We start from the raw sequence: 13,835 nt of genomic DNA on the forward strand, positions 1-13,835 counted from the left end.
TATTAAAAACATACTCTTTCCATTGTGTGAAATTTTGGTTCGGGTAAATCCCCCATGAATCTAAGAATAGTTATCCAAAGAGCCAAAGCTGCCTGTAAGAAAATAAGACATTTCAATAAAACTTCTACACATAGAGCAAGTTTGGTGATATGTTCAAGAGAGAAAATATTTTGAGTCTCCCACCCCCTCACCACACACATACACATTATATACATAAATGTTACTTAAGAAAAAATCTACATATATAAAAGTTGTTTCCTTTAACTATGCCAGTTTTGGAATTTGTGCTTCATTTAGTTTTAAGCTTTTGATTTTTGAAACAATATGAGCCAAGTTTTAAGTAGCATTCATGCGTTTTTATTTTTTCCCCCCTCTGCACTTTTTCTCGCATCGTAGTTCTGAAAACATAAATTTATACAACCACTGATAACATGAAGGGAAGGTACCATTCTGGGGGTTCTTCCACAGAAGTTTTTTTTAATTTAAAGCCCTAAAATTGCAATTGCCCTTTTCGTAATGTCCGGGGAAAGGATGAGGATCAGGGACTCTTTCACTGCAATGTTTTTAAACTGCGAGTTCCAAAATAACAATATTAGGTAATTTCCAAAAATAATAGAGATAGGTGGTTAGGGACTTTTGCCAGAATTTTTTTAAATTGAAGACTTTAAAACAAAGTTATTTATTATGTTCAGGATAAAAGGGTTTGGGGGCTCAACGCCATTAGCTTTTCACTGATCGTAACATTTTTATTGTATCAATAAAATAAAATATAAAAAGAAAAGCTTTGGAAACAAGATTTTCATATTTAAACTAGAAATCAGTTCTGATTGGAACAGTCTACTTAAGGTAGCACAAACAAACCAAAAAAGAAGGGAAGGTAGGGGAAGGGTACAATCAACTTATGAACTGGAACCCCCTGTCTTTATTCAAAAAAAAAAATCTTTCATAAGCTTAGACATTTCATTTCATAATTCCTTCACAAGATAGGGAGTAACTTTTCCCCTAATCCCATCCCTCTCAAGTCACTCAAATATAGCCCAAGTAGCGTTTTAAACATCTCAGCTTTGAAATATTTCTGGAAGAAAATTCCTGATCTCCTTCCCCTAAGGTTTTCCTAAAAATGTTCTCTGTCTCTCCCTTACCTATACGTCCCGAATTACAGCCTAAAAATTTTAAGAATTTATTTTCAGAAACCTTTAGGGAGAAGTTTCCGACTCCCTTCTCCCTTAAGTCATCCAAAGATACCCAAAAACAGAGCTGTTAAAACTTCAGAAAAGGAAGTTTTTGGGAAGGGGCGGTGGAACCTCCCCTCCTGTACTTACCAAAGACAGTTCAAGTTTGTGCTTTAGATTTTTTTATAGAGAGACCCAAAAACAACCAAAAGTTTTAACATTTCAATTTTGAAAAATTTTCAAGAGAGAGAGATCCCTGGATCCCCCCGACTCTTAACTCACCAAAAGATAGCCTGACATAGTAGTTCAATACTTCAGCATTTAGAATTTTTTAACGGAGGACCCTCGAACTCGCAAGTTTACTGAATTTGACTTTTTCTGCGGCTTTGCGACTCCAGTTTCAGAAATTTTTATAGGAGCTGACCTCCCTCATCATTTTTACATCACAAAAGACAGCCTTAAAGCTTTAAGACTTTAATTTCTAAAATTTATTGTTAGAAAGCCTTCGAAGTCCCTCTCCTTAAGAACTTCAAAGATTGCCTTAAACAGAGTCCTCAATACTTCAGCCACAAAAATTTTTTGTTGGAGAAGGGGGAAGACCCCAAACTCACCCTGATCATTACTAAAGATTGTATAAAAGTGAGATTTTAAGACTCCAGTTTTAAGGGTTTTGCATAAAGCCCCCCCCTCCCCCTGAAGTCAGTCTATAAATCTTTTGATTTCAGTTATGAACATTTTTTGAGAGATGGTCCCAAATATCCTCTCCCTTAAGTCATCCAAATATAGCCTGAAATAGAGTATTAAATATTTCAGTAATGAAAAATTTTGGGTTAGAATACCACAAGGCCCTCCCTCATAAATTCACCAAATATTGCCTAACTTCGTGTTTTTAAGACCCCAGTTTCTGATTTTTTTAAAGCCTCCCCTCCCCCCCAACTTTTATATCACTGAAGACAGCTTACATTTTTGAACCAAGTTTTTCTAGGATTTCTTCACAGAAGAAATCACATACCCAACCCTAACTTCAAAAAATATCCTACAATTGCATTTTTATAAGTCTACTTTGATTTTTTTTTCTGGAGCCCTCGAGTCTCCCCCCCCCCCCCTCCACATCACTTTCAGATTATCAAAGATATTAACGCTTTATAACTTTAGTATTGAGGGTAAATTTGTGGACTCACGCACTTTGTAAGAGCAGCCTGTTTTCACAAGCCCCTCCTCATTACTTCCATTCTAGCAAGTGTTAGATTGAAAACATTAGAATTTTATGATTCATAAAGTTTTGGGCAATATTTAATAGTAACAGGTCATAAATGCAAGAACAATTGCCCATTGTTGTTTCAAACCGACTTGAGATTTTCCCAGATTCTTTCCAGAATTCTAACTTTCACTGAATCTTCAAAATCCCCGATAGTTCCTTTTTCCCCCAACATGTGGCTAGCCTCTGCTCTGGCCACGTATTGGCTTTATATTAGTGTAAACATTTCATTCTGTCAGCAATCACTATCAACCAGTGATTCAGATTCAACTTCAGACATTTTAAAGCACACATGATTTTCATTTAAGTGTACAAAACATTTTCCCTCCCTCCTCATCTTCAAAAAAAAAAATGCAAATGAATATGAAAAAGTGAAAGGATGATCGAAAATAGAGAGAAAAAATACTAAATTTTCAATTGGAGACAAAAGGAGATCAATTCAAAAAATCAGAGAGAATAACGAGCAATTGCCATCTAATGCAGTGAATTGGCAGTATAGGCGCTAACGGGTAGACAAACGGTCAAGCAGTGCAATTCTAAAAGCAACACCTCCAAAAGTACATTGCGAACAAAAGAGGACTATGGCGGAAAATCAAATGAATGTAAATGCATGGTTATGGAACGTGAGAGAGAGAGATTGGGCATATTTTTCAAACAACCAATTTTTCTTTTTAATTTAAAGTAAAAATGCAGAAAAGACGTCGAATTTCTTTCCGTCCCCGTCTTTAGTCTGGGCAATTTCGTCAAGAGTCTTGAGATGGAAGGTCTTGCACCCAAGCTTATACAAAAAAACTGTAGAATACATATGATAAACAAGCTGGCAGCAAAAATTCTTAAAATACTTTCTCTTCAGAATGAAGCAACAACCAAGGTACACAAAATCATGCTTAAAATTATAAAATAAAAGCACAAGCAAAATAATTTTCAGCTATAGCAGATATTACTCTGAATTACATTACTGACTGCCGAAAAAAAGCATCCACCATTCAGAAGTGTCAGACAAGTATCAATCTCTGAGATTTCAGACTTCAATACTTATCCCTCAAAATTCATTTTTTAAACTCTTGGCCAGTGCTGCCTAAACACAGCCAGGGAAATTCGCAACTCCAATAAACTATAGGGCCGGTGCAGTCAGTCTAATGGAGGATGAAAAAGGTAAAACAAACACAAATGGCAACTTATAACTTGCTTTGACGCTTAGTGAATGACAGTAATTTTTTCATTGTGTTTGTGGGAAGCTTTCTTTTCTATTCTTCTGAAATTACATTACACCACAAACTGTCTGAAGCCCGTAATTTACCCCAAAGAAAACACATGGAATGGAATGTTTCACCTTTTTCTTTAGTATTGTTAATCACTGTAAGGTAGCGTATTCGAGCTCAAGAGTTGCGAATTTGAATGTGACTGGGGTTACGCTGCACTGAGAAGGGTTCAAAACAAATAACTTAGAATTTTATTTTGGAGCAAAAAGAGCCAAATCATTTTGTGCAAAATCTTTCTACTTGATATATTATCAAGAAAAAAAAAAAATCTTAAATGCTTTATCAATCATTGATGCATATCTTGAACAATATTTTTCATTGAAGCATGGGCTCTTCCAGTGACATGCTAATGTATAAATGATTCAACTGATTTCACATAAAAATTTTATAGGAAGAACTAAGCCATATCTAAATATTCTGCACACAATCACACAAAGTAATGATTACAAGCCATATATGAGTAGAATACAGCACAAGGTCAGTAAAGTGACCTTGGAAATAAGTTCAATTGTTCAAAAATATATATCATTAGTTTAGCTAGATTTTTATTTATTTTTGGCAAAGTTAAAATTAACAGTTTTTGTGTCTGCACATTCTAAAGTTAAAAACTAAAAGGAATTAACAATTTAGTTATACTTACCATACAATCTCCTTGGGTAGCTAGAGGCAACAGTGGTTGTTTCAATGGTTTTCTTTGATATTGATGACTAGCATTGCCTTGAAAATATGTAACAGCATATTTTTGAAATTTGTATTCAGTAAGATCTTCTTGATCAACAGGTGGGGCAGGCAGTGTGCCTTCAATTTCAGAAGATGTTTGCAAGGCGACTTCCCGTGAACGTTCTAAATCCTGCAGAGAAAGTATTCAGAATTAATAGCTAGCTAAATAATATGATTTGGGATGAGAGGCATACCACTTGAACTAATTGATAATCAGCTCCAATAATATGGCTCTCATGCATGTTTGACATCAAAGCAAAAAATATTAATAAATACAGATAACTACAGACTCAAAAGCAGAAATTAGTATGAAAGCAATCACATTGAACTAATATAGTGAAAACCACTAATATTAACATTTGGAAATATGAGATCAGAATTTTTTTATTAGTTGATATGATTCAGTACATTTTTAAAAAGATTTCTGAAAATAAAATCGCTACAACAAAAGAGAAAAATTATCACACTTGTATGCATTAACTGATGTAATAATTTATGTCATGAAGTGAATTAAGGTACTCCTGGAGTATTTATGGAAATTACATATTCAACCTTTTCTCACTGGGACTAAAGGTATGAAAACAGCCTTTCCATGTGGAAAATTATTGAGGAATGGACAATTTAAAACTGACTAGAAGATTTTACAAAGCTACCTGCAAAAAAATTACTAATTGTAGAGTTAACAATACTACGAATCAAATGAGGTAGTAAAGAATGATGTAAAATAAAAACATATTTCTGAGTTATTCGAAGAAAATATTATTTCACAACAGCATGAGATCATTCACTTCTTTAAATTAGTTCAAAATGTACATTAAAAATTTTTTTGACAGTGATATAAATTGTGCATGCTAAAATGAACAGAAGTAATATTTACAAACTATATGTTAAGCATTTTGACAGTGCCACGACAATTCTAATGTATTTGGTACTGCTTAAATCCAAAAAAATTGAACTGCATCTGTTTCCAATTATTTTGAAAAGATGATTTTGTGAATTTTCTTTGTTTGAAAACTGTTGCTCATAACAGCACCATGTTCTACATCTTGCCAGTTTCAAAATGTAAAAATAACTTTTGCACCTGAATGCTCTTAATGATAATGACCAAGGAATTTTTAGGACTTAATTACAATCAATTATTCATGGTTGGTAGATCAGAAAAGTTATCTAAGCATAATGTTTCGTCCAGTAAAATAACAGAAAATGTAATAAATGTATGACAGCATGAAAGGGAAAGTTTGAAAACATATAAAATATCTCATGAAATCAATGTTGGATAAGCAAAAGGAAAGATAAAGGATGAAGAAACTCACTCTACTTGTAAGTATATTATAAAGAGTTCCAATTATTTAAAAGTATTGTAAAAAAATACTGATTCATATTTTTAAAAGTAATGAACAAAGATGGTTAAGTATTGACAATGTTTAGTATTTCCACAGGAATTGTTTTATGCAGCAATGAAGAGTCATAGTTCATAACTTCTACTATACAATTTCTCAATTTTAAAACCTACTATTTTCTATGTCAATGTTACTATTTCAACTTCAAACTTCTTCATTAAGCTACTTAATAGATAAAAGCACTTTAAAATTACCAATTTTAGATTCTGGGTACAGAAGCTAAAAAGTGACTTAAAAATAAATAAATACAATTTCAATTATGTAGATTAACAATATAAATGCAGAAATTAAACATTTAATATACATACTTTAAATGCTGTAGGAGCTGTTTGGTCACTACTTGAGTCAGTTCGTGGTAAGAAATCAAACATTGCATCAACCTAAAAAAAACAAAAGTAAAATTTAAATTTTAGGAAAGTTATACAAATTATTATACAAGCTAACAACTATTCATCAAATCCTAAAAATTAAAACACATGTGAGCACCTAATCTTTCATTCAAATGCATAGCATATGTTAGTGCAATTGTACAATTCAATATTATGCAATTAATTCTTTGGAATACTTACTAATTTTGAATCATCAAGTTGCTCTTCTTGTCGATTGAATGCATCAATAATGACTGCTTTTTTATGTTCGATATTCATTCTTTCGGCAACTTCTTCTTCACGAAGTCGAACTTCTAGTTCTTGAAGTCGCTCCTGTTTAAATAAAATAGCACAAGTTAGTTTACTCAAAAATTAAACATTTTTATAAGTAATTAAAAAAAATACAGCCTATACACATTTGGAAAGAAACATATACCCTATATTTTTGTTCTGCTATTTCTTTAGCCTTTTTGGGATTCATTTGTTTTCTTAAATAAGCCTCCTCCTGATCTCGCATTCTCAATGCTTCCAAGCGATGACGATTCTAGAATATGATCACAAACATTACTCAACAAGAAACTGTTTTGAACAAAGTTTAAAACTTCTACAAATCAACAGGATCAAAAGACAAATAGGAAAAAATAAATAAATACATAGTCATAGTTCAGTCTAATGTGTTAAAACTGACTGACACAAAACCCAGAGATTGCAACAAAGTTAATTTTTAAACACTACTTGAGGAAAAATAAATTGAACCTGAACTATAATTAAAACCTATTTTCTGACTTCATTAAAAAAAAAAGCATTACTAAGAATAAATGTCACATTTTAAAAAAGATGCAGTAAAAAATCATATACATGGTTAAAAACTAAGTTTTTTAATAGCTAGGGCTTTTGATTAAAACATGTGAAAATTGGCAGAACTTCCAATTTTATAGAGGAAAAAAGGGCTTGATTTATATCGAGTGAAGAGAAATTTTTTGCAAAAAAATTAGTCCAAACAAGGATTAATAAAAGTAATAAGAAAAGTTTAATTCATTATGTGCTAACTTAATATATCATTCATTCAAATTAATAATTTTGATTTATTCTTTTCCACATCATTTTCTATGACAAGTCTATTAATGTAATGAACTTTAGATATTATATTGGTCATTCTCGCAAAAACAGTAAAACAATTATTTTGAGCTTATTAAGTTCAGAAAAATTAAAGTGGAAAGAATTAAATGAAACCTTTAATAAATATAGATATAATGTAATGGCTTTATTAAAAAAATATTGGTCTTTCAAAATATAAATATTTTTGAACAGCATTATACCCTCAGCATTACACCCTCACTTAGCATCATTCCTTCACAAGTGAAAGAAAGATGAATTTCTTAAAATTTAGTTTAGCAGTTATGCCTAACTGATATTTGACTTAATTTGCATGCAAATATTCTCAAACAAAGAAGTAACTTTTGATCATTCAGTTTTCATGCATTATTTTATTTTATTTACTCTGAAAACAGATATGTTTGAATGGCAGGTATTCTCAAACAAAGAAGTAACTTTTGATCATTCAGTTTTCATGCATTATTTTATTTTATTTACTGTGAAAACAGATATGTTTGAATGGCAGATGCATAAAACCTTATCTAGTTTTATGCTTTCATATAGATTATAGCTTCAAAAAAAGAAAAAATCCAACAACTTACAGACACAAATATGCTACAACATTTTTCTGGCTTGCCACATCTAAATTACTAAACATTATGTCAAAAAAAAAATTCTTGGAGATTCTGGGAAGGAAACTGATTGCTATGAGGGAATGACATTACCTGCTATGGATAAACTTTAAAATAATGTTTAATGAAAATTTAATTTTTAAATGATTTTCTTTACTTAAATCATTCAATATTTTGAAATAAAAAACACGAAAATGTGAACTTATTGTTTGTTTACTTAGAAATACTTTTTGCTTATTTTTTACTGACAGTGGGGACGGGTGAGATAATAACATTTGGTTACTTTAGACTCACATTAAAGATATTTGAAATAAAATATTGAAATTTTTTCTTTAAGTATCTTGTTAAAATCTATTCCAAAACGCATTTAAATCCTTAATAATATGTATTATGAGTCAAAAAACTTTCGTAAATTATCACAAGAGTAAGAAAATGATCATTTCTGTGAAAATGACCCAAATAGGCAGATTTTTTTGAGGCATCATAAATAGTGTGAAATACTATGTAAAAGTAAAATATGAAAAAAAAAAAATTCAGTTATCAGCCTCTGACAAAGCATGCTTACTTAAGAACTAAATTTCAACGGCAAATATTCAGAATTTTAAGTAGAGGAGATATTGAAACCTAAAGATTTTAATGACCTTGTTATACAAAGAGAAAAGTACTATTTAATATCAAACTAGACATTTTTCAGCAATGGATGTTAGCAAAACTTTTATTAGAATGCTACTTAATCATCGAAGCATTTACTTGTGATTGAAAAAATATCAGTGTTTATTACAAACACTAAATTTTAAGTAAAGTAAGAAAAATGAGAAAGGCTGATGTTTAAATGTCTTATATTTAATAAATAGGGCAGAGTGATAATGAACAAGACAAAGGCTAAATGAGTCATAAATAAGTTTCAATAAAGTTACTACAAAAAATGTTGCCATTTGGTGTCAACATTGCATCGAATTATCCATGAAACTTAGTACTCTGGTTCCTTAAAGTAAAGCCATGTTTTTCAGTATATTCAATTTTCTAAGCCAGATATTTACAAAATGGATCATTCAGTCTTCAGAACCAAATGCAATTGTTTACTTATTGACACATTTTCAATTGCAAATAAATAAATTAGTTTCGGAAATTCTAGAATATTTTTCGATTCCTGACACTAAATACAACAGTAGGTCACATGGATCAGCTTCATGGGCCGTAAGTTGGACACCACTGCTTTCAGAGTGTCAGAATTCCTCTATTTATGTATTCTATTGCCTCACAAAACTTCTTTATTTTCTAAAAACTTTCAACAAATTAAGATACAACTCTGATAATTTAATAATATTTTATTACAAGTGGTTGAAACGAATTCAGACGCAATAGAATTACACTTTTTGAGCAAGCATGGCATAATCAAGATCGTGCAAGTCATGTATCAGTAAAAAGCATTTACTTGTGATTGAAAAAATATCAGTGTACATTGCAGAAACGAAAATATATATATATATACTACAGGACCCTACAGACGTCGTTCTGTTCAAACTTTGTAAATTGAAAAGTTAAAAAAATTCAATAAACTATCAAGTGTTTGAACCGTTCTGTTGAAAAAAAATAAGTAAAAAAATGGTTTAAGCTGCTATGGTGCCAGAATGCACATATTTATTACAACTTGATTTATCTAATGCCCACTGAGCAGTTGTTTTGTTAACTATGTTTTCTCCCGTACTTGATGCTTTGTTTCTTCACCCATTCTCAAAGGATTAAAAGCATCCTCAGATATTAAGTGTAAAAATCTAACTACTGATCTAGAACAAACGGGAAATCCCGCTGCAACATCCCTCATATGAAAAAGAATAAAGCAATCGAAAGGATATCGTTTAGAAAAATGATCAAGGTAAAAACAGTTCTCTGAATGAGGGAAAATTACTCATCCCCATCTCCCCCTCTCGATGTAAAATAAACACATTCTTCAACTAAAATGACTAAACACTCTTTAAAAATGAAAAACAATTCTTTGCAATTTGAAATATTTCGCCAAATAAACAAAAAATACAATAAATTACATTAACAGTAGCTCTAAAATGTAAACAAATGATCACGCAACTCTATTGTTTATAGTTGAAGTCGCCAAGCTGCCACGTTACTGTAACCCAGCCGATCAGTGAGCGAAGCCAACTCCGACCGATTAGCGGTCCGATCTTTTGAACGAAAACTTTTTAAACTTCATATATTGCCTAATTTATTCTTTCCACCAAAGATAAGGATCTTCCACGACTGCACTGATCTTTTGTGTACAGAACTACCCTGTTGTAATTTATCTGGACGAAAATAAAATTTGTTTTGTCTTTAAATTTCGTCATCTTTTTCTTTAATAATGTACTGATTAGTTAGATAATCCTTAAAGTATTCTTGATATTGATGCCAAAACTCAGATGGATTTCAGCCGAGAAACAAATTTTGCTTGGTACGGTACTTTCTGATCATTTGGTTAGGAAAACCTAAAGCACCGATCCGGTCATATTTTTCAATTACAACGACAGAACACACGTTTTGCGTGAACTTTCCAGTACTTTACTTTAAAATATATCACGGGAACTAAAATCGTTGCTTTTAAGAAATGAAGGCTTCACTCTCTCTCTACGTTTTATCTATTCTCATTTGACATATCACAGTACTTTACTTTAGTGGGAAATTTCATTACAAAAGGCAAGCTGGCTTTCTTATTGTCCTTTGGCAATGGGTTAAATATTTATTTCAGTTCTCGCTCAACAATAGGTTGAAATAAATATTAATCATTTGGGAGACATAACCATCCAATGTTTAAATTAATTAATTAATTAACAAAAACAGTTCTGGTTCGATTCATCGCGCTTCGAAACCATGCTTGCCACAACTTAATTACACACAAAAAATTTGATCAAAATCGGTCCAGTCGTTTAAAAGCGTTATGGTGACAAACGTCCGCACAGAAGATTTTTATATATTAAGATATATATATATATATATATATCTTTAATAGCAATGTAAAATTGAACAAAAAAGAAAAAAATTTGAAAAAATCCCAAAATACCCAGGGGCCTCATCAGTGGATTACTTCCCAATGGTAGGGAAAAAACCATGAGATGTTTCATGAGTGCTGCTGGCAAAATTGCCTAAAAAAGCAGCACTAGTACTCCGACATCTCACAAAATAAGCAATAGGGGGTTAACGAAAGTCCAGAATATAAGCATGACAAGAAGTAATTAAATTGAACATTTACAAACCAAAAATACAAGCTTTACAGAAAGTTAATCAGAACAATTTCATAACTAATTTAAACTACAAGAGAAAAAATCACAGTTGAACACAATATCAAAAGAAAGAACATGTTACAAACAAATCCATGGAACAGACAAAATGACCTACTGCATCTCTTCCATAAGCATGCAAATGAAATTTTCCGTAAGATGCTCTGGATATTGGTTCTCAGTTAAGGTAGCAGTTAAATTTTGAATTGCTGTCTTCAAATTTGTTTTATTATTGCAGATGTTTTTAGAACTAGTAATTTCCGAGATAATCATATTCTTGAACACTTTTTTACTAACACAACTGTGAAAATGAATTAAAGAAGATACTTTAAAATCAAAATCGTTACGTTTATCATACAAAGCTACACTGGGATCTTTTTTATTTAGTTGAATGTTGAGATCTAGGAAATTAACTGACTCCTCCTTATTTGTCTGTTTTAGCAGTAGTTCATTTGGGTAAATTTCTTTACATAAATTGTGAAAATCATTGTTGTAAAAAATGATGATGTCATCTATATATCTAAAAGCTTCTACACTGTTATTTTAAAAAAAAATAGATTCGTAAGAATGCAAAAAGATATTGGCAAATGCACTAGAAAAAGATGTACCCATTGGCATCCCCTTGATCTGTCTGTAGAAATTTGAACCATTGTATAAGTAATTCTCAAAAATACAAAATTTAAGCAATAATAAAATAAATTTGAAGACAGCGATTCAAAATTTAACTGCTAACTTAACTAAGAACTAATATCCAGAGCATCTTACAGAAAATTTCATTTGCAAGCTTACGGAAGAGAAGCGGTATGTCATTTTGTTTTTTCCATGGATTTGTTTGTTACATGTTCTTTCTTTGATATTGTGTTCAATTGTGATTTTTCTCTTGTAGTTTAAATTAGTTATGAAATTGTTCTAATTAACTTTCTGTAAAGCTTGTATTTTTGGTTTGTAAATGTTCAATTTAATTCTTGTCATGCTTATATTCTGGACTTTCGGTAACCCCTATTGCTTGTTTTGTGAGATGTCAGGGTATTAGTGCTGCTTTTTTAGGCAATTTTGCCAGCAGCACTCATGAAACATCTCATGGTTTTTCTCCCTACCCATGGGGAGTAACCCCCTGATGATGCCCCAGGGTATTTTGGGATTTTTTCAAATTTTTGTTCTTTCTTGTTCAATTTTATATTGCTATTAAACTTATCGTCTACCAGTATCATAGAGCTGCCTATGGGGCCTATTGAACTGAGTTGTGATGTTCAATCTGATTGAATTGCCCAGGTTACAAATACAGTATATGATAGTGTTTCATATATATATATATATATATATATATATATATATATATATATATATATATATATATATATATATATATATATATATATATAAGAAGTGTCGAAAATAACAGTAAATTCAAAATTAGTGACGAAATCACATTGCAAAAAAGGTGAGTGGCTGTTGCAGAAGCAGATGCAATTGGATTTCAAAATTCAGATTTTTATGTTCAATTTTCCAATTTTAATAGCTTTATACGAAGTACTGCTAAATCAGATAACATTTCCATTGCTCTTTTAGCTCCTATTACTTTCTCTCTTCCCAGGATTATTTCCCATCAATTTAAATCAATGTCCATGACTTTTAATGACAAAACTAATTTTCCATGACTTTCTCAGGTCTGAAATTCGCTTACTTTCTCCATGACTTTCTGGGATTGTTTAATGTCCCTTCTATTACACTTGCATTAATGATTTTAAAAGAAGTATTTTCTCTTGAAATTGCAGACAGAATAAGTTTTAAACTCGTTATTTTATTTTATGCTTTTTTGGTAATTGTAACTTTTCTCTATGATTGAAACATTTTTTTAAAGGCTTTATGTGGTTTTCACTACATTGATTATGGTCTAAGACACCAGAAAAAGAAAGACATTGGCTATACACGAATGATCTTGAGCACCAATGATCAAGTTGGTATACATCAAATATCCAAATAACATCTGCCACTATTATTCAATAAAAATTCATTATGATCATAGAGTGTACTTATGTTCATTTAAATATATTACTTCCTCTAAACACTTCTAAGTATATTAAAAAAGAGCATATTTAAATTGAATTTCAAAACAATTTAATTAAGCTGATTTCTGTGGCAGTAAAAATTTATGCCTCAATGGGGACGAACTCTTAAATACAAATGCTGATCCTAGACGGTTTATTAGTACCCAATGAAGATCAATGGCACTCTCAAAGCTATCCACTCACTTGCTCATTACCACCTCTTCCGATAAGGTGTTCCAAGTGCCCACAACCCTACTAAAGTAGTGGTTTTTCCTAATTTCCAGGTTAGCCAGAGATTTGAATAGCTTAAAACAATGACCCCTTGTCCTGCCTTAAGTGAAAAAATTTAATCCATTTTCATTTTGAAAAATTTAAACAACTGAATCATGTCCCCTCTGACTCTCCTTTACTTCAGGTTATACATATTAAGACTTTTAAATATGGTATCATAATCTAAATCTGAAAGTTTCTTTACTAGTCTAGTAGTCCTTCTTTGAATCCTTTCCAATAAAGAAATATCTTTCCTGAGATAAGGAGACCAAAACTGAACAGCATAATCCAAATGAGGTCTTACCAAACTCTTATATAAAAGCAAAAAAAAACCTTCTTAG

General features: G+C 31.2%; 1 protein-coding gene across 1 annotated transcript in view; it reads right to left on the reverse strand.

The window, feature by feature from the left end:
• LOC129219396 (myosin-VIIa-like) overlaps positions 1–13,835 on the reverse strand; it is a 157,636-nt gene that overhangs the window by 55,877 nt on the left and 87,924 nt on the right. The window contains exons 20-24 of the mRNA XM_054853784.1: positions 6,617–6,724; positions 6,382–6,513; positions 6,121–6,192; positions 4,333–4,542; positions 15–92 (exon numbers count right to left, since the gene is read on the reverse strand). Of these exons, the coding sequence (XP_054709759.1) occupies positions 15–92; positions 4,333–4,542; positions 6,121–6,192; positions 6,382–6,513; positions 6,617–6,724 (600 nt within the window). The remainder of the gene's footprint in view (positions 1–14; positions 93–4,332; positions 4,543–6,120; positions 6,193–6,381; positions 6,514–6,616; positions 6,725–13,835) is intronic.

This window comes from Uloborus diversus, chromosome 3, assembly GCF_026930045.1.
Source record: "Uloborus diversus isolate 005 chromosome 3, Udiv.v.3.1, whole genome shotgun sequence".
NCBI lineage: Eukaryota > Metazoa > Arthropoda > Arachnida > Araneae > Uloboridae > Uloborus > Uloborus diversus.